General features: G+C 43.1%; 1 protein-coding gene across 1 annotated transcript in view; it reads right to left on the bottom strand.

Moving 5' to 3' along the window:
• WASF3 (WASP family member 3) overlaps positions 1-19,095 on the bottom strand; it is a 36,844-nt gene that overhangs the window by 8,542 nt on the left and 9,207 nt on the right. The window contains exons 2-4 of the mRNA XM_007471451.1: positions 11,037-11,171; positions 8,573-8,726; positions 4,687-4,804 (exon numbers count right to left, since the gene is read on the bottom strand). Coding sequence (XP_007471513.1) covers positions 4,687-4,804; positions 8,573-8,726; positions 11,037-11,171 — 407 coding nt within the window. The remainder of the gene's footprint in view (positions 1-4,686; positions 4,805-8,572; positions 8,727-11,036; positions 11,172-19,095) is intronic.

Here is a 19,095-nt window from a genome sequence, read left to right on the forward strand (position 1 = left end):
ATTCCTGCTCCAGCCCTACTTTGCCGGCAAAAATGTCTTCAATAAATAACTTGGGTCCTATGCAGCTGCTTATTTAAAGGTGGGGACAGTTACTTCTACGTGTGTTTACTCCCCTCCTGCTTCCCCCGTGAGATCTGCTGACCTTTAGGGAGGTGAACTATGCGCCTTTAAGTCCTACGCTCCCCTCACGGCACCTCCACGCATGGCTCTACGGAGGGTCCACGCTCAGTAAACGCGGACTGAATGATCACATCCAGGTGAGCGATGGTGCTCACTACGTCCCAGCACATGCCAGGCCCGGACGGTACAAACGGCAAACAAAAAAAAGACAAGGATCTGCCCTCGTGGAGCTTGCGGTCCAGGGGGGAAGCCCACAAAGTCACCCAGGTAAATGCGCAATTATGAAATGTGCAACAACACGAATGTATTACACAGAGAACGCTGTCCAGTCTGGAAGTCAGGGAGGGTGTCCGAGAGGTTGGGACAAGCTCTGCAGGGTGAGGAGGCCTGAGTCCTGCAGAGGAGGGGGCAGACGCACACAAGAGGCAATGGGACAGTATCTCGCCAGGAGAAGCGACAGAAGGCGAGTGTGAATTCGGGCGAACGGTCGGTAAGACCTTGAAGGCTGCGTAGAAATGTTGTTCTTTATCCCAAGAGCAACGGGAAACCATGAAGGCTGAGAGGGGAGGGGCTGGCACGTGAGAGGATCCCCTGTGCTGGGGACAGAGTCCACGGGGAGAGGCAGGGATGCCGGGCAGAAAGCTGCTCAGGTGTCCAGGAGGAAAGGAGGCCCACGGGGGAGGAGGGGAGCCGTTAGCCCAGGTACCCAGGAGGCTCAAGTGATGTGCTGGCAGACGACGTGAACGTGAAATTCACAGAACACAGGCCAAGTGTTAATAAAGACACAGAAAGATGTGCAATTTGTATTCGATTTTTTGGGGGGTGGGGAAGCTCATCAAAAAATAATAATAGCTCATCAGCAGATGAATGGATAAAGAAGATGTGGTACATATATGCAATGGAATACTACCCGGTCACAAAAAAGAACGAAACAATGCCATTTGCAGCAACATGGATGGACCTGGAGGGCATTATGCTCAGGGAAATAAGTCAGACAGAGAAAGACAAGTACTGTATGATACACTTATATGTGGAATCTAAAAACTACAACAAACTAATGAATATAACAAAAAAGCAGCAGACTCACAGATACAGAGAACAAGCTAGTGGCCACCAGGGGTGGGGGGCACGTAGGGATGGGGGAGGGGGAGGTGCAAACTAGTGGGTGTAGGGCAGGCTCAAGGATGTATGTATAACATGGGGAATAGAGCCAATATTTTGTAGTAACTGTAAATGGAAAGTAACCTTTAAAAACTGTATAAAATTTTTTTGTAATTTTTAAATAAATGAAGATAATGCTAAATAATAATAATAATCTTCAGGACTGGAGGAGGCCTGTGAGGAGTATAAACTGGTTCAGTCCTTAAAGGGTCAGGAGCAACAGGATGGTACCTTTCAAATTTTCAAGTTCACATTGCACTTCTGGGAATTTACTCTGACGAAATATGTGCACATGAGTACAGGTACCCCTATGGTGCCGTAACAGCAACAATTTAGAAGCAACCTAAATATTCATTAATTCGGTAATGGGTAAATAGTTTATGAAGCATCCAAACTTTGGAATATGACACAACTATTAAAAAGAATGAGGTACATCTTTATTACGTCACTGTATGTGTATGTCTGTGTGTGTGTGTATACAGGTCAATTCTAGGAATAAAAAACACTCTGTGAAGTGTGTACACATGTATTTATGAATACGCCCTACAAGGTCGAAAAGTATGCACATCTGTTACCAGAGGGTGGTTATGCCTGGGCAAGGGAGAAACCCACCCCCAAATTTTCTAAACGAATGTGTTTACTTCAGGGTAGGTGGGGCATTTTACAACTGGCATGTATTGTCTGAACACTTTTAAAACCAAAAGAGAGAAAAAGGAAGGGAGACCTCAATGGATTCCAATATACATCTCACTCAAGTGTCACTGTATTACACTAATTAATAACTGTCACCCTTACTTTTAAGGGATGTATGCTGACATATTCAGGGATCTGCCACTTTCTTTACAATGGTTTAGCCTCCAATCTACTCATCAACACGCACCCGACACACACACACACACACACACACACACAAACCAACTATAATAAAATGCTAACCATGAGGCATCTGTATCTCAACTACACTGCCTACGTTAAAATCCTGAGAGTACTGCAAGCTGTTTCCTGCCCCAGGATGATCTTAGCTGCTCCTATCAATACCTGAAAGCCCCTCCATCTGCCCAGCACGCCTCTGGCATCCCCTCTCACGTACATGCACACACAGTCGCGCACACACTCACTCTGTTTAGCTAACTTCTGCTATCAGTCCTTGCACCTCAGTGAGCAACACCGAGGGGCCTTCCTCAACTCACCACCTCACCTTCTGCACTGTCACCCCACCTGCTGCTGCCACCTCCCCCAAGGCTTCTCCTTCCCAGCCCTGTAACTACAGCCTTACGACGACATAATTATTTGCGTAACTTTTAAAAAATGTTTTTAGACCATCAAACTAAGGAAATTTAATGTTCAGAAACAATGGATGTCTTATCCCCAAATTTTCTAAATTAATTCTTCCTTCAGATAGAATTGTCTGTTCCAAAGTGAAAGTGACTTTTGGGTTTCTAAAATCCTGGGAAATTAAGGATATCTTGCCTCATTTTCTGTTCCTATATAAAGCAGATTTGTATTAAAAATTTCAAATTTCTTTCCCCCTTTATGAGTTCCAAAGGACAGCTTGATTATCTAATGTTTGTTTCCCCCACTATATTTTCATCTCCATGAGGGTGATAATCCTTTCTTTTTCATCACAGCATTTACAAGCCATTCAAAAAAGAACCATTATATAAATGAATGAATAAGAAATTCTCATCAGAATTTTATGTCTTTGAGGAATATGGAATGAGACAAAACTGCCAAGGAAATGACAAATAATTTTGAAGACACAGTAACCACACAGAGTAGATCAAGACTAAAGAACAGTGGCAAAAAAGTTAAATATTTTTGTCAAAAGTATCACTGATGCTTCTAGGAAATCCTGGGAGGCCACTTTAAAAGCAGGGGAGTTTTAAAGGACAGTACTCTTAAAAGTACTTGGGGGCTTCCCTGGTGGCGCAGTGGTTGAGAATCCGCCTGCTAATGCAGGGGACACGGGTTCGAGCCCTGGTCTGGGAAGATCCCACGTGCCGTGGAGCAACTAGGCCCATGCGGCACAACTACTGAGCCTGTGTATCTGGAGCCTGTGCTCCGCAACAAGAGAGGCCACGATAGTGAGAGGCCCACGCACAGCAACGAAGAGCGGCCCCCGCTCGCTGCAACTGGAGAGAGCCCTCGCACAGAAACGAAGACCCAACACAGCAAAAATAAATATAAAATAAATAAATTAATTTAAAAAAAAAAAAAGGTACTTGGGGGTTTGCCCTGTTACCATAAAACAGTTCGGGGATTCAGACCAACAGGCCTTTAAATCTCTGTTCCTTTTCCTTTGGAGAGATTAGTATCTTCCTTTTCTTCACCTGAACACTTTGCAGCTTCTTTGCTTGAAAATTTCTCCACTTGAATACTCAGCAACTCTTCGAAGATTTCCCATTAAATCTCCCCAACCCATCAGCACGAGAAGTGCACACAGATAACCAAGTCTGTGGAATTCTCTCCCAGAATTCGTGGTAAACTCTCACACTTGCAGTCTGCAACCTATTTCCATGTTCCCTTTCCTAAATCCTGTTTTCAAATCTCAAGTTCTCTTCCATCTCAAACTGTCACTCCTACTGGGCCAATACACCTACTAGATGTCTCAGAACCTTCAGGCAGCCAGCCCACAACATGCTAAGCTCTTAATTCATACACCCTAATATTTGTCAAACAAAGCAGGTGGTCATTTTTTAAAACACCGCTCACATATAAAAGGCTTGGCAAATATCTCCCTTTGGAGAGTTAACTCTGATTTTCAATGGTTTAAGTCTAATTTCTGGGCCCCAAAGGGATAATTTTCAAAACAGAAGTTGCTTAATCTGAGAGTGGGTTTGTCCTCCCAAGAGCGTTTGCAGTACAGATGTCTCTCAACCTTCCAACTTGCAATTCTCCTGCCTACGACCACCCCACCAAAGGGAATCTCACTTTTAGTAAATACTACCCTCCTCCAAATGTGCAGATCACACACGCTTTTCAATCCAATATGAACCTCTCACCACGGTCTTAATTACAATTAGGTGGCAACCCAACAATTAATAATGTTAAAAAGACCAAAGCAGAAAATTCTAACCGATATGGAATGTTGACTACTTTACAAAATTTGAAGAGCAAGAGAAAAGTTGTAAACCACAGTTACGAACAGAACTGAAATTTCAGCCACTGTATTTATTAAAGCAAGGCAAGTATTAGAGAACAAATCAACAGTATTTATTGAAAATAGTACTACTGTGTTAGACTGAATGGTATCTTCATGTGACAAATGCAACCTCTAAAAAAACTTCAGCACGAAATTCAGCATCTCAACCGTTTAAAGAATTTACTGATTTTAAACTTCTAATTTCTAACGGAGAATCCCATTTACACATTGATGTGCACGTTTCCCATACTAGAATTATTTACCTTTTGACGTCTTTTCTCTTTCCTTTTGTCTTCTGTGTCCTGTAGCATTTTTTCTTTCCAGAGGTCAAAGAAATAGGAAGGATCAGTATAGAACTTCAGCCCGTCCTTTTTATCATCTCTATAAACCAATGTATTACAAGTCGGGGGGGAGAAAAGGTCGTTAGATAGTTTCATATGGGGTAAACATTAATGTTAATTCTAAATCATGAGATGATAACATCTACGTGAGGAATCTGAACTGTCCTTATACACTGTTAGGTCTCCCAATTTTCCTTATTTGGAAAAATGTGTGAACATGCAAGGACAGCACTTTTTTTCTAGAATAAGGAAGTAAAAACTACTCTTGCAAATTTAGATTTCGGTATAGCAAAGTGCTGCCCCAAATCACAATATGGCTCATAAACAGCAATATTTAGTTCCACAGTTATTTCAAGGTATGTTTTGTTTATTCCAATGGGGGCTACACACAGAGATGGATGGATTCTTAGTATATATATACAATCACTTCTACTCTGGAGCGACAATGCTATTAGGATAAAAATTAGCAAGTACTCTGTGCTTTTTTCTTAATCAGGTTTGCCCAATGTCTACAATTCAATTAGGAAAGAAGCAAAAGGTTCACGGTGTATAAATGTAACTAGGATAAAAAGTGATGACCTAGATATTTTTTTAAATGAAAGTAACCGGAAAAGGAAATTCACTTGTAGCCATTTCATTGTCAAGAACTGCTACAGTTACTATATTCTAAAAAATACTTCAAGTCTTTTCTTTTTTAATTTATTTAATTTATTTCTTTTGGGCTGCACTGGGTCTTCGTTGCTGTGCACGGGCTTCTCACTGCGGTGGCTTCTCTTTGTTGCAGAGCGCCGGCTCTAGGCACACGGGCTTCAGTAGTTGTGGCGCACGGACTCAGCTGCTCCATGGCATGTGCGATCTTCCCGGGCCAGGGCTCGAACCCGTGTCCCCTGCACTGGCAGGTGGATTGTCAACCACTGTGCCACCAGGGAAGTCCCAAGTCTTTATATAAGTTATTCATTTATCATAAAGCCAATAAAAATGCAGCCAATATGAATCCAAAGTTATCACATAAATCAATAGATAGCAAAGCTCAAAATAATCATGATTAAGAAGGGAACACTCTATTTATTCTACTAATGCTTTAAAAAGTATCTGGACTGTATATTACCTTCAAGAGGAGGCAAAACATTTACATTTAAAATTAGCATGTCAGGGACTCCCCTGGTGGTGCAGTGCTTGGGAATCCGCCTGCCAATGCAGGGGACACAGGTTCGATCCCTGGTCTGGGAGGCTCCCACACGCCGTGGAGCACCTGAGCCCATGTGCCACAACTACTGAGCCTGTGCTCTAGAGCCCGTGAGCCACAACTACTGAGCCCGCGCGCTGCAACTACTGAAGCCCGTGTGCCTAGAGCCCGTGCTCGGCAACAAGAGAAGCCACCGCAATGAGAAGCCCGCGCACCACAACGAAGAGCAGCCCCTGCTCGCCACAACGAAGACCCAATGCAGCCCAAAATAAATTTATTTTTAAAAATTAGCATTTCAATGAGTCACTTAAGGCATACAGAGAAAGAAAAAAAAATCAGAGAAATGAGTATAGAAAAGAGTTTGTGGCCACGCAGTCAAAGAAAGAGACATGAATTACTCAAGGAAACCTGGTCTTGAAGTTCCGGCTATGCTGTGTTCTGTAAGCTTCTCAGCATCAAATAAAGAGACCCAGGCTTTCATGAGGGTCATCTGGTAGCTCTGTCTTAAAGTCACTAACAAATCAGCACAATTCACTCTGTACTTTAAACTTTAATTACTTAAAATCCTTTCTTTTCCAAAATTCCTAAGTGAGAAGCAACCTGCACTATTGAGATTTTATTAGTAACATTATTGTGAAAAATATAAATTATTTCCCTAAGATACTAGGCCTTCAATATATGTGAAGACAGAAAAACTGAGCAGGAACTTGCTGCAATTTTAAGATGTATAAAATACACCTTCTTTTTTTCAAAAATGGAGCTAATACTTAATGGAATAAATATGTTTAATCACTTAAGCAAATGTTAACCTTGACATCAGAATATAAGCAGAAATGTCCTATGTTTATCGCAACTAAACATTCGATTTTTCAGTCACATTGTACATCTCATATTTAAGACTGCATTGTGACTGTGTCATATTTAAGTCCAAATGCAAAAGTTTATGTGTTTTCTTACCCCAAACATTTCTGTATTAATAAAAAGTAGATTTGAGCTGGCACTACTATTCTTAAATACTATTAAAAAGTCAGACGTTTTTCTTTTCCATAAAACGGAGTAAACACACAATAATATAATATATAAAGGTCGATTCATTTTTTATGCAATTAAACATTTTAAATCACCACAAATATTTAATCATGATCTTGAATAATCAAATACAAGTGGTTCATTGAGTTTTCTGGGTTTCTTTTTTCCTTTGGAACAAAATATTTAGTGAGGTTTCTTAGGAAAATTTTACTAAGTTCTCATGGCTCTGGGCTAATAAGTAAAACTGAAATTGCCCCAGAAAAATGTCTATTGAACAAAAGCAAAGTCACAAGTTAAAACGTTAGGCTTACAATACCACTATTCATCTATATCTTTAAGTGAGTGTGCTAAAACCTCCAGAAAAGTATGCTTGTTTCATATAAAAATGTGGTACCCTGGTCCTCTCCCATCATGGTTTCCATGGAATCTCTATTACATTTTTTTGGAGAATCTTTCTGTCCATGCTGAAAGAAAGGGATGCAGTCTGAATTACTGCTTTACTAGCAGAGCTGCAACAAAGGGCAGCTCCAAACATCTCCTTTTGGACCCTGCAAAAGGATAGTTAATTCAGACCCAAAAAACCTCTGGGCACTCCCTGAGAAGGGCCACTGGGCCCAGGAGGGCAATAATGGACGTGAAGGACGCAGTGATTTCAGGAAGGCCTCTGCAGGGGTACTACCCAGCAGAGCTGATCCTGGGGGGCTGTGGGGACCCCACCACCAGCCTGAGCTCATCAGAAGCTGGAGCAGTGAGCTTGACAGTGGGGTGAAAAGACAGGGAACTACATGAAACGGGAAAGAACACACAGATGTGGCAGGCGGGAGGAGACGAGTTCTAAAGAGCATTTTTAGTTAGTTTCTTAATATTCATTGTTTGCACATTTTCTATTCTTTTTCCTGGAAGTTTGGTCCTGATAATATGTCCTCCCACTTCACCCAGAAGGTTAATTTCTTGACTATATATTCACTCTTAGAAACCTCTAATGCTATAGAACATGTTTCTCTGAATTTAATCACAAATGTCTGCAGGGCTGAAATGCTGAGACAGGTGTTGTGCTGCATTAGAAGTGAATTATGCAGTTCCTTTACACTTTGATTTTGAACGCAAGGAACACAATCACACAGGGTTATTACGTAATGTGTCCACTTCTGCTTTAGATATCTGCATTTAAAAACTAACATGAGGGCTTCCCTGGTGGCGCAGTAGTTGAGAGGCCGCCTGCCGATGCGGGGGACGCGGGTTCGTGCCCCGGTCCGGGAAGATCCCACATGCCGCGGAGCGGCTGGGCCCGTGAGCCATGGCCGCTGAGCCTGCGCGTCTGGAGCCTGTGCTCCGCAACGGGAGAGGCCACAACAGTGAGAGGCCTGCGTATGGCAAAAAAAAAAAAGAAGCTAACATGAGAGCTCCCACTTCTCTTGGTAAACTTATTTATATTTTGAAATACTCAGACTTTAGCAATTCTGTAAATAACTAATTTCATTGTGGCTAACACTGCAATTATCATTCTCAAAGTCTGAAAAGATATTTTCACCGCACTGCTCGCCTCTCAACTTATTTACACTGAAAAGGCTCTGGGGATACACAAAGCCATACCTGTATGGTGTAAGGATATTCAGAGGAGGTGGTTTATCACTCTGGTTGTAAATGTCAGCAACAGGATTAGGAATGCTGTTCTTTGAAACCACCTGCTGGTCTTGGACTGTGGAACTTTTGAAAGCTTTTTTCATGTTGATATCCTGTAGTGACACTATTTAGAGAAAAGTCCAAGTCGGGTTACATGGAAATATTTTAGAAACAAGTATAATTTGACTCACAATCATAAACATCTCCTAGAATAGCCAAATAATGTCTTTTATTGTTCACTTAAAACCATACTTAAATGGTTCCTGCATTCCCTCCCTCTGATACAGAGTTATCTCCGTAAGTCACGCCCTTCCTTTTTCTGTAGCGATATAATGATTTCATTGAACCTAATATTAGAGCATCATTCTTTACTTAAATAGCATTTCTCAGAAACCACACAGGAATAGAGTTATGAGTATAATAGGAATGTAAACACAATAACCCTGGGTATCTTAGGGGGGAAAATCACTCAGACATTTAATACCAGTTTAATTACAATACACGTGGGAAATACTTCTGCAAAAAACACACAAATGTAAAGAGTGCATTAAATTTTTCTGACACTAACATTAAAGAGAGAGGGCAAAGCTTTTCAACATACCTGTAGTCCTAGAAATTAAGCAGCATGATACAAATCTACACTAAGGGATGAGAGAACCAGGCTAATTATCCTCCTTTCTTGAGTTTGTACAACATGTTACATCTCAGGTATCAACTCATCTGCCCTCCACTCCACACAGACTTTTTGAGGTGGGTAAACTGTTGCACTAACCCACTGGACCAATGAAGCTGACGGTCAGGGGTGTTAAATGACCTTTCCAAGGTCACCCTGCAGAACAGGGGCAGGCCCCAGTAGAGCACAGATTTCCTAACTCGGCCGAGGGATTTTTCTACAGTTATATCCATGGCAAGGAAAGTAATAAGGTAAAATCTTGATTGGAAAGAAATGTTAAGGATATGAGATATGCTGTAGAATCTCATGAGATTTAACCTACAGACTAACGTTCTCCAGTGTAAGGTTCATCACAAGCGTTACAATTGCAAGAACCAGCAAAAAACTGCAGACAAAATATATTTTTAAAAATCACTTGTGATACCATCTGAAAAGTGAAAGATTGATTTAAAATGTTTAAAATTTCTTATCTGAATAGACCAAGCAGCTACTCAAATTTTTATTTTTTAAAATAAGAGATAAATTTTAAAAATCAGATTAGAAAGAGCACAGCTTCAGCTTGCTACTTATTGTTCGAAAAGTCAGTAAGAATATGCTCATAACAGATATGAAAATACCGATGTTCTACATTTCTGTTAAATTTTTAGTTTGCTAATTTAATTTTGATCTTTGAAAAAGATCTGAACATGAGAAAACATGTTTTTCTTAAATGATGAGGGATGAATTCCATAAATAACCGTATTAAAAAAAAGAAAACCTTCTTATTACTACTACTATTAAAGGCCTAGTAGAAAAGTCAGATGCTAGGATTGTTTTGATGCAACAAGAGAAATTGTAAGTACCCTTATATAAAGGTAAAAATAACTTTTCAAGGTAAATAAAAAATGGCACATCTTGATTTGGGGGGACAGATTTTTTCCAGTCTAATTTCAGTCTTTTGTTCAAAAGAGACAGCAAGTGGAAAAATTTTAAAAGGAATTGTTGAATATTCATTTTGTTGAAACTACCCCAATTTCAGGGTATGACCATCAATTAACTAACTACACAGCGCCTGTCAATACTAACTTTGTTTTAAAACCCTGAAGCCTAGAGGCCTTCAGTAAACGCTATTTCTGGGTAGTTAACCCAGCAGGATCAGCGGCATGACTTAGAAGCCTCGGCCCTAAGGAGAGCAGCAGGTGATAGCTCACCCTCCCCCTTAGCTGGACAGAGTCTGTGATTTTTAGGTAAGGAATTATCTTTACTACCAATGACGTCCATGAGGACTTCTAATACTGAATGCATTCAAAGAGTCCTTTAAAACAAATACTACATGTGTAGTTTATTTAAAAAGAGAGTGTGGGGCTTCCTTGGTGGCACAGTGGTTGAGAGTCCGCCTGCCGATGCAGGGGACACGGGTCTGCGCCCCGGTCCGGGAGGATCCCACATGCCGCGGAGCGGCTGGGCCCGTGAGCCGTGGCCGCTGAGCCTGCGTGTCCGGAGCCTGTGCTCCGCAGCGGGAGAGGCCACAGCAGTGAGAGGCCCGCGTACCAACCAAAAAAGAAAAAAGAGAGTGTGGCACAAAGGGCAGACAAGATAGGACTCTTTTAATTACTAATTAACCCCACTGTTGTGGGTTTTCCCCCTCACTGTTCTTCTAGAAAAAGACAAGATGAAATAACAGCATACGACCCCAAGGATGAAGCAGGAATTACCCTGTGATTAACCACTCCCGTCCCGTCCACATCATTTCCAGCTCGCAGCTCTCAGGCAGTTACCTACCCTCCTCTACTGTTGAGTCCAGCTGGGTGACCTTGACAGCAAGGCGGTCGATTCTGTCTTGAAGAGAATTTGCTCGGACGTAGAAGTTGCTGGCCTCCTTAAACAACTCACCAAATATGTCTTCAGCATGTTTGCCTGGAGAAGGAACGCACGGGAAAGGCCACCTGGTCAGAACCCACATTCTCACCCAAGCCAGACTCCAATCTCAACACGTGGGGTTTTGCACAAATGATCACAAAAATAAAGTATCACAGTCAAAGGCCTGCAGAATTTTTCAAACTTTATCAGGCATATTCACACATATCTGAGACTGACCCAAAGTTGTAGAATTTTAAACTGCCCCAAAATAGTATAGAATTTTTACTTGACTGTTACATGAGCGATCCCACAAGTTGTTTTCCATTAAACTTCTTTAGAAAAAACTACTCTCTCATTTTGCATGCTTCATGTATAAACATCTCAGGACCTACGGTTTCCTTTTACTTCCCAAGGTAATTCAGTAAATCATGTTGTTTTCTAAACTTAGGGTTTTACCTCATTCACAATCGGAAATGTTAGACATCTTATATGGTGCCGACAACTTTCCAATGGCATTAACTTCTCCGAATTCATATTTCAAAATCTAGGTATACAGTGCGGACTCTGGCCCTCCCTAAAAATCGACATGTTGAATTCTGAGTTAAATTTTTCTCCACGGATCACCTCTTCATGCTTGTGAGTGCTAGACATACTTCCCAATTTTTCTTAAAGTGTAATTAATAACATTTCTGAAAGTTTAACAAGCAAGATAGGAATCAGTACCTTCTTACGATGAATTTCCAAATCCGAACGCTGTTCCTTTATTCTCTCAACAAACCCCGAACGCTGTTCCTTTATTCTCTCAACAAACATTTAATAACTGCCTACTGAGTGTACAAGGCATGCCTGCACCCTCGCTCCCCAGACAGAGATACCACTATTTTGTTTAAAACTAGATTTCATTTTTCAGACAGTTTTAGGTTCACTGAAAAACTGGGCAGAAAGCAGAGAGTTCCCATGTAACACCTGCCCCCCACACACACAGCCTCCCCTGCTATCAGCACCCTGCACCAGATGGCACATGTGTTGTAACTGATGAACCCACACTGACATGCCATTATCACCCCAAGTCCACAGTCTACATTAGGGTTCACTCTTGGTGTAGGACATTCTATGGACTTTGACATGTATATATAATGACGGGGATCCACCATTACAGCTTTCATACAGAGTAGTTTCACTGCCCTAAAAATCCTTTGTGCTCCAGCTGTTTACCCCACACCCCATCCTGGCAACCACTGATCTTGCTTTTACTGTCTCCATAGTTTCGCCTTTTCCAGAATGCCGTAGGACTGAAATCATACAGTAGGGAGCCTTTTCAGATTGGCTTCTATCACCTAGTGATATGCACTTAAGGTTCCTCCGTGCCTCTTCATGGCCTGACAACTCATTTCTTGTTGTCACTGGATAACATCCCATTTTCTAAATGTAACACAGTCTTATTTATCCGTTCACCTACTGAAGGACATCCTGGCTACTTCCAGTGTTTGGTCATTATGAATAAGCATTTGGGTGCAGCTTTCCGTGTGGATCTAAGTTTTCGACTCACTTGGGTAAATACCAAGGAGCATGACTACTAGATTCTACGGTACGAGTATGTTTAGCTCTTTAAGAAACAGTTAAACAGTCTTTCAAAGTGGCTGCACCATTCTGCACTCCCACTGGCAATGAACAAGAGTTCCTGCTGCTCCACGCCCTTGTCAGCACTTGGTGTTGTCAGTGTCTTGCATTTTTGCCATTCGAATTGGTGTGTAGTGATATCTCGTCTTAATTTGCATTTCCCCGATGACATAGGATGTGGAGCATCTTTTCATGTGCCTATCTGCCATCTGTGCATCGTCTCTGGTGAGGGGTCTGTTCAATAAAAAGTCTGCACACAAATTATATATGTTTTTAAATACTGTAACTAGATGTGGCATCCAGAGTTAATGTTTGTTTCCTGCCTTGTCAACTTTTTCCTGAGCGAGACTTGTGCATCTAATTACCTCATAAACATCTCCACATGGATGTCCTGTAAGAATCTCAAAGCCAGTACAAGTTCTCATAGGAACTCATGTTCACCTTAACTCAAACGTGCACCCCCACGTGGAAAGGCACCGGCCACCCCAAAAGAAGCCCAAGCGAGAACAGAGTCCTCCGTGACAGCTCCCTCCCTCCACGGCCACTGACACCAAACCTCAGCTCCTTACGCCCCCAGCCCCTCGGCTCTGGCCCTCCTTGTTTCTCGCCCGAATTACATCAACAGCTTTGTTTTTCTGCCTCCAGACTGACCTTCCACCCTCAAATCCCTGCAGCACGCTGCTGCTGCGCCGATCCTGCACGGCTCCCAGCAGCCTAACGCCACCCCTGAGGCTCTCAGCAGGACACGGGGGGCCCTGTGCACCTCAGCGCTGCCCCTTTTCTGGGCTCCAGAAGAACGCGCTGCTGAAACCCGCCCCACTTGCTCACAGACCCTGTTAGTCCCTCCAGGTTCGAACCCGTGCACTGTCACCTCGCTCAGAAGACGCTGAAGGCCAGTTATGGCCCAGAAGGTTCTACGTGGTCCGGCTCATCTGCCTCGCTGGCCCATCCCCTGCTTCCCTCTCCCTCCCACGTCCCACGCGGGCCACACCGGCCCCTGCTGACGCTCAGCTGCGCCGGCCACGCCCGCTCCTTCCCAGGCTCACATCTCCTGTCCCTCCTGCCTGAGCCACTGCTGCCATCCAGGTCTCGACCCAAGGTCACCTTCTAAGGGAGGCCTCCTCCAGCCACTACAGCTAAATGGCCATCGCCTCCCGCCCACACTCACAGGTGTAAACACACACGCAGCCCGTCCCTGCCGGGCTGTATTTTTCTCCCGAGCACTTACCACCACGTAATAAGTTACACACCCGTACTTATTCATCCTGTTTCCTGCCTGGCTCCTGCCACTAGGACATATGATCCAGGAGAGGAGGTCTCTCCTCGGTCTGTGCCCTGCTGTTTCAGTCGCCAAGGTCTAGGGCGTGCCTGGCTCATCATAGGTGCTCAAAAAGAGTTTTGAATAAACGAATAAAAATGCATACACTTAAAATCAATCCTTCCAGATGCAGACTGGGGTCTGTGAGATCAGAGGCCCCTCTCTGTGTTCTCAAATACTCTAAGTCTGTTACATACGAACCTTCAAGTTGCGAACTTTCAAAGATCCGAACATGCGTTCCCAGGTCCAGTCATGTAAGTTAGTTCACGTGTCTGGCGTACCTTGTCACGTGCGCGCATCCTCTCCACGTGGTTGTGCTTTTGTGTACTTTACTGTGCAGTACTGTATAGAGTACAGTAGCACAGTCCCTTTATTTCAAGCCCAGGATATCCAGAAGCAAGTGTAAAAGCAGCAATGATGTGGCTGGTACTACTGTACTTTTCAAGGTACTGTACTGTAAGATTAAAAATGTTTTATTTTTTGTGTTTGTTTTTTATGTATTATTTGTGTGAAAAGTATTATAAACCTACTACAGTATAGCACTATACAGCCAACCGTGTTAGCTGGGTACCTAGGCTTTGTTGGCCTTATGAACAAACTGGACTTACGAACGCACTCTCAGAACAGGACTTGTTCATATGTCAGGGACTTACTGTACCCAAAGGACGCCTCAGTCACAGGACGCATCACATGCCCCTATTCTTGCCTTTACTGACGGAAGTTCTTTAAGGGTGTGAGCCATGCCTTATGTGCATTGCTTCTCTGCACTGTCTGTGCTGAGCCCATGCTCAGTATCTCTTGAATAAAAACACATAACCTGTACCAGTGTTTTCTTGTTAACAAGGACACAGCCAACAAAGGCTCCCTGCTCATGTAAGTTTAGGAAATGCTGGACTAGAAGGATTAAACGTGTATCTATGCCTCAGGGCATCTTAAAATCTTTAATACACTCGTGTGTGTTAGGATTCTGCAGAAGCCCCTAGCACACCCCATTTTCAAACTGACTGGGCCTGGAAACACCAGTAACACCTTTCAGAAATACTGTTTTCTGAGGCCCATTTGGGAAAATGCCTCCCCGTTCACCGGGATGACCTGTAGACAAAGCACCGTGTTCCGAATGCTTTAGATCCAGGTCTAGCAGTTGTTTATTTGGAATGACAGACATAGTCAAAATGGAACCCACTAATTTTTGTTTTTCTACTTGCCCATTCATGGTTAGAAGAAAAAAATTCCAGTGCAACTCCAAAAGAACCTTTTCCCTTCAACTCTGCAGAAATCTAATTAATAGGGACAGCATATACCAGCAAGAATACAGGCATATACAGCACAACCTCTTGCAGAAGAGACATCAGCATTCTCAAAGCACAGCAAGCACTGCTGAGAAGCACACTCTGCTAGATGCTAAATAAGTTGAAAAGGGTCAATAACACGGGCCCTTTATCTTCCATGCTTAACCCTCCTTGAAAAAAAACATACAACTGCTACTATACTCCCATTGGAAGTTCTCAATTTATAAAAAGAAACAGGAATTAAAGACTTGCATACTTAATCTTTTCCAGCTGCTGAAAGCTGACAAGTGACTAAAGAGAAGGAAATGGAAGAACTATATTTTCCGATGAACAAGAATAAAGTGTTGCAATTACAGCATTCAGTTTTGCAAACTGCAACTTATTCGAAAAGCTTAATTGTACTCACTCTTCCAGTGGCAAGTCCAATAATAGCTAAACTAAAATAATTCTGAACTGAATTAAAGACCACACAGAGGTAAGCACCATTTATTCATTCTTTACTGACAAAGAATCCGTTTACAGATTTATTAGCACCACCATGAGCTTATGTCCAAGTGTGTCAGGTCGCGAAGTGCGCCTCCCAACTGCCAAAGCATCAAAATTATGTGCGGATTTTCTGTTGTATTTAGGATTTTCGGGAAACAGTGTGTCTGTGAGTCCTTTCTGCGGAACAAGGAACCAGACATAATGAGGTCCTTCAGAAATTTTAATCCGTACACCTAGCACCTTGATCTTGGGTTCGTCACGATTTTGGCTTTCCATTTTCCACTAAAAGGAACGAGGCTCCTTGAAAAAATGACTGATTCTAGGGATGAGGGTGAAAAAGTACAAGATGCGCTTAGAATATCTTGGTGTGCTTTTCAAAAAAAGTAAAGAAGTATTCAGAGAGTGGTGGGGACATGTCAAAAGGACACAGGAGCCAGCATGAAAGGGTCCCACTGGCCAAGTCTGGGAAAATGAGAGTACTAAGACAAATAATCAAGATGATGGCTTATAATCCACGGAATAAGAGTCCATGAGTCCATACTGTTGTAAATAAACAAATGAATGAATGAATAACAGGGAAAGAAGTGGAAGCACCTACATCAGAATTCCAACTAATAAATGCAGAAGAAATTAGGGAATGACAAAAATCACCATTCTGTAACCACCCCAATAATAAGTGCTTTGGCCAAGAATCATCCATGGATGCTAGGACTACTGGGTAGAACTGGGACAGAACATAGTCTCCAAGTGTCTCCCCAAAGGATACTTACTAATTACACAGGGGATAAAACTTTACAGTACAGAAACCCACAGACAAAATGTTAACCAAGCAATCAGAGTTCACAGGGGCAGTTACAGGACAAGCCAGTAACGTGTGCTTCCAGATAGAATGCCCTGAGTAGGAGGTGTCAACCCTCTGTGACAGTCCTGAGAACATCTTAAATCTAGTCATGAGGGAGCATCAGAAGATACAGACCAAGGAATGGTCCATAAAACCATGGCTGGTTCCCCTTAAAGTGTCAAGATGTCAAGTCATAGAAGTCAAGACAGACTGAGGAACTGCTCCAGATTAAAGGAGAAAGAGAGAAATAGATATATGTTTGTATATATAAGAACTATGTATGTACGTGTATGCATGTATGTACACACAGAGACACAGGAGGGGACAGAAGAGGAGAAAGCAGGGCAGGAGGAAAAGAGAGGAAGTTCTGAGAAAAAGAAAAGATGAGGTAAAATAATATATGGGTGAAAGTCTGAGGATTCTTCATACTCTTTTTGACCTTTATGTAAGTCTGAAATCATTTCAAAATTAAAAATTAAAAAATAAATTTATTACAGTGTCTGCAATAAAGTCCAACTGCTTCTGAATTCCATAAAATAATGTCATAATTATTGGGCCCTAAGTTATTTTTTTTTCCTTTTTAAAGTTTCACATTTTTCCTACTATGAAAGTAATCCATGCTTACAAGAAATGTAGAAAATATGGAAACGTAAACAATAGGAAAAAACGGCCCAAAGTCCAATCTAAGACAGCAACTGCTAACACTCATTTCTTTTGTCTTTGTTGTATTTGTAAGTATGTATAAAAGTTTAAAAAAAAAAACAAAACATAGTATACAGCCTGATTCTTTGAAATGTCTTTGTGGGTATATAAAAGCAACACAAGCTCATGGTAGAAAATTTGCAAAACTCAGAACAATAAAAAGTAAAAAATGTCACACATAGTTAACTACAGTGAACTTTTTTGTCTACTTGTTTACAATACTCTTTCTAAGCATTTTATAAGAACTAAGATAACAGATGTTGATTGTTATGCATTTTCAGCTTATTCAGCAAATATGTATCAAACACCCACTGTGTACCAGGCACTATGCTAGTCACTTGAAGAAATACAGCAATGAACACAGCTTTTATTATATACAGACAATACCACACAGACCATAAATAAACAGACAATCCATCACATGACAAGTGGTATGAAGAAAACAAAACTGCAAGAGAATATGGTAGGAAGTGGGTGACACTCAGGTGGTCACAAAAGGCCTCTCTGAGAAGGTGACGTTTGGGCGGACGGTGGCTGGAGGTGAGGGGGCACCTTCCAGGCAGAGACAGGCTGCAGGTGAGGACAGCGTTCAGGGAGGAGGGCGAGTGGCGGAGGAGGACGGAGAAAGGGATGTCCTTCCTCTGCGGTGGGGGGACCAGAGTGGGGCGGGCAGGTCCCACAGGGCACCCGTACAGCAGGGCTGGGGCAGCTGGGACCAGAACTGCGGCAGCAGAGGTGGGAGCAGGTGTGCGGATTCAGTACACATTGTGAAGATGCAGGAAGAGAGAAGGGAAAGACCGCGGCAGCTGGAAGAGCAGAGCCCCCACCTGCTAAGATATATGGGGGGCAAGAGAGAAGAAAATCATTATTTCGGTTTGATCACGTTGCACGTGAGATGCTTCCGTAAGCAGCTGTACACACAAGTTTGAGGTCTGGGGAGAGGTCGTATGTTTGGAAGCCGTCAGCGTGAAGGTGGTATTCGGGCCACGTCGGGTGAGGTGGCCTGGGAACCAGGAGCGGGGGAGGGCTTGTGGCCACACCCTGGGGCCCCACAACACACAAGAGATCGTGAGGCGAGAGACACCCTGAGGGTGCTGGCCCGAGGCAGGTAAGGAAGCCCTCCAGGACAGGGAGGGAGTTATCAAGGGTCAAACGGTGCTCAGACATCAGGCCACATGCCTGAGACTGAGCACGGGACTTAGCAACGTGCGTGTCACTGTGGGTGACACTGACAAGCACAGTCTCAGGAAAAGATGCGACAGAACTTCAGTGGGGACAAGAGACAAGGGGCGGGTAAAGGCAGGAGTGGTTCTTTCAAGGAAGCTTGCTGTGAAGGGAGCAAGAAATGGGGCGACGGGGAGAGGATGACCTGAGCGTGATTTCTCAGTGTGTTAACATTCGGTAGGAATGATGCAGACGGGGCGGGGGGGGTGGTGGTGGTGGTGGTGGTGGAGGACACGGGAAAGACGGAGCTTAACCCAGTCCTGGAGTGAGTCCTGGGGTCAGCCCTGGAGAGCAGGGTGGGCAGGGTGCCGGTGCACAGGCAGATCGGAGGGCTGATCTGGCAGGAGGCGGGTGTTTGGTTCTCCCCTGAATGCTCTTATTTTCCCAGGAAAATAAGCAAACCACCAGCTCAGAGTTTGGGGTGGAAAGAGAAGATGTGAACCAGGCATCTCCGGGCGGGGAAAACTAATTAGCAAAGGAATTACAGCAGGACCGCCAAGC

This window comes from Lipotes vexillifer, unplaced genomic scaffold (assembly GCF_000442215.2).
Source record: "Lipotes vexillifer unplaced genomic scaffold, Lipotes_vexillifer_v1.1 scaffold543, whole genome shotgun sequence".
Taxonomy (NCBI): Eukaryota; Metazoa; Chordata; class Mammalia; order Artiodactyla; family Lipotidae; genus Lipotes; species Lipotes vexillifer.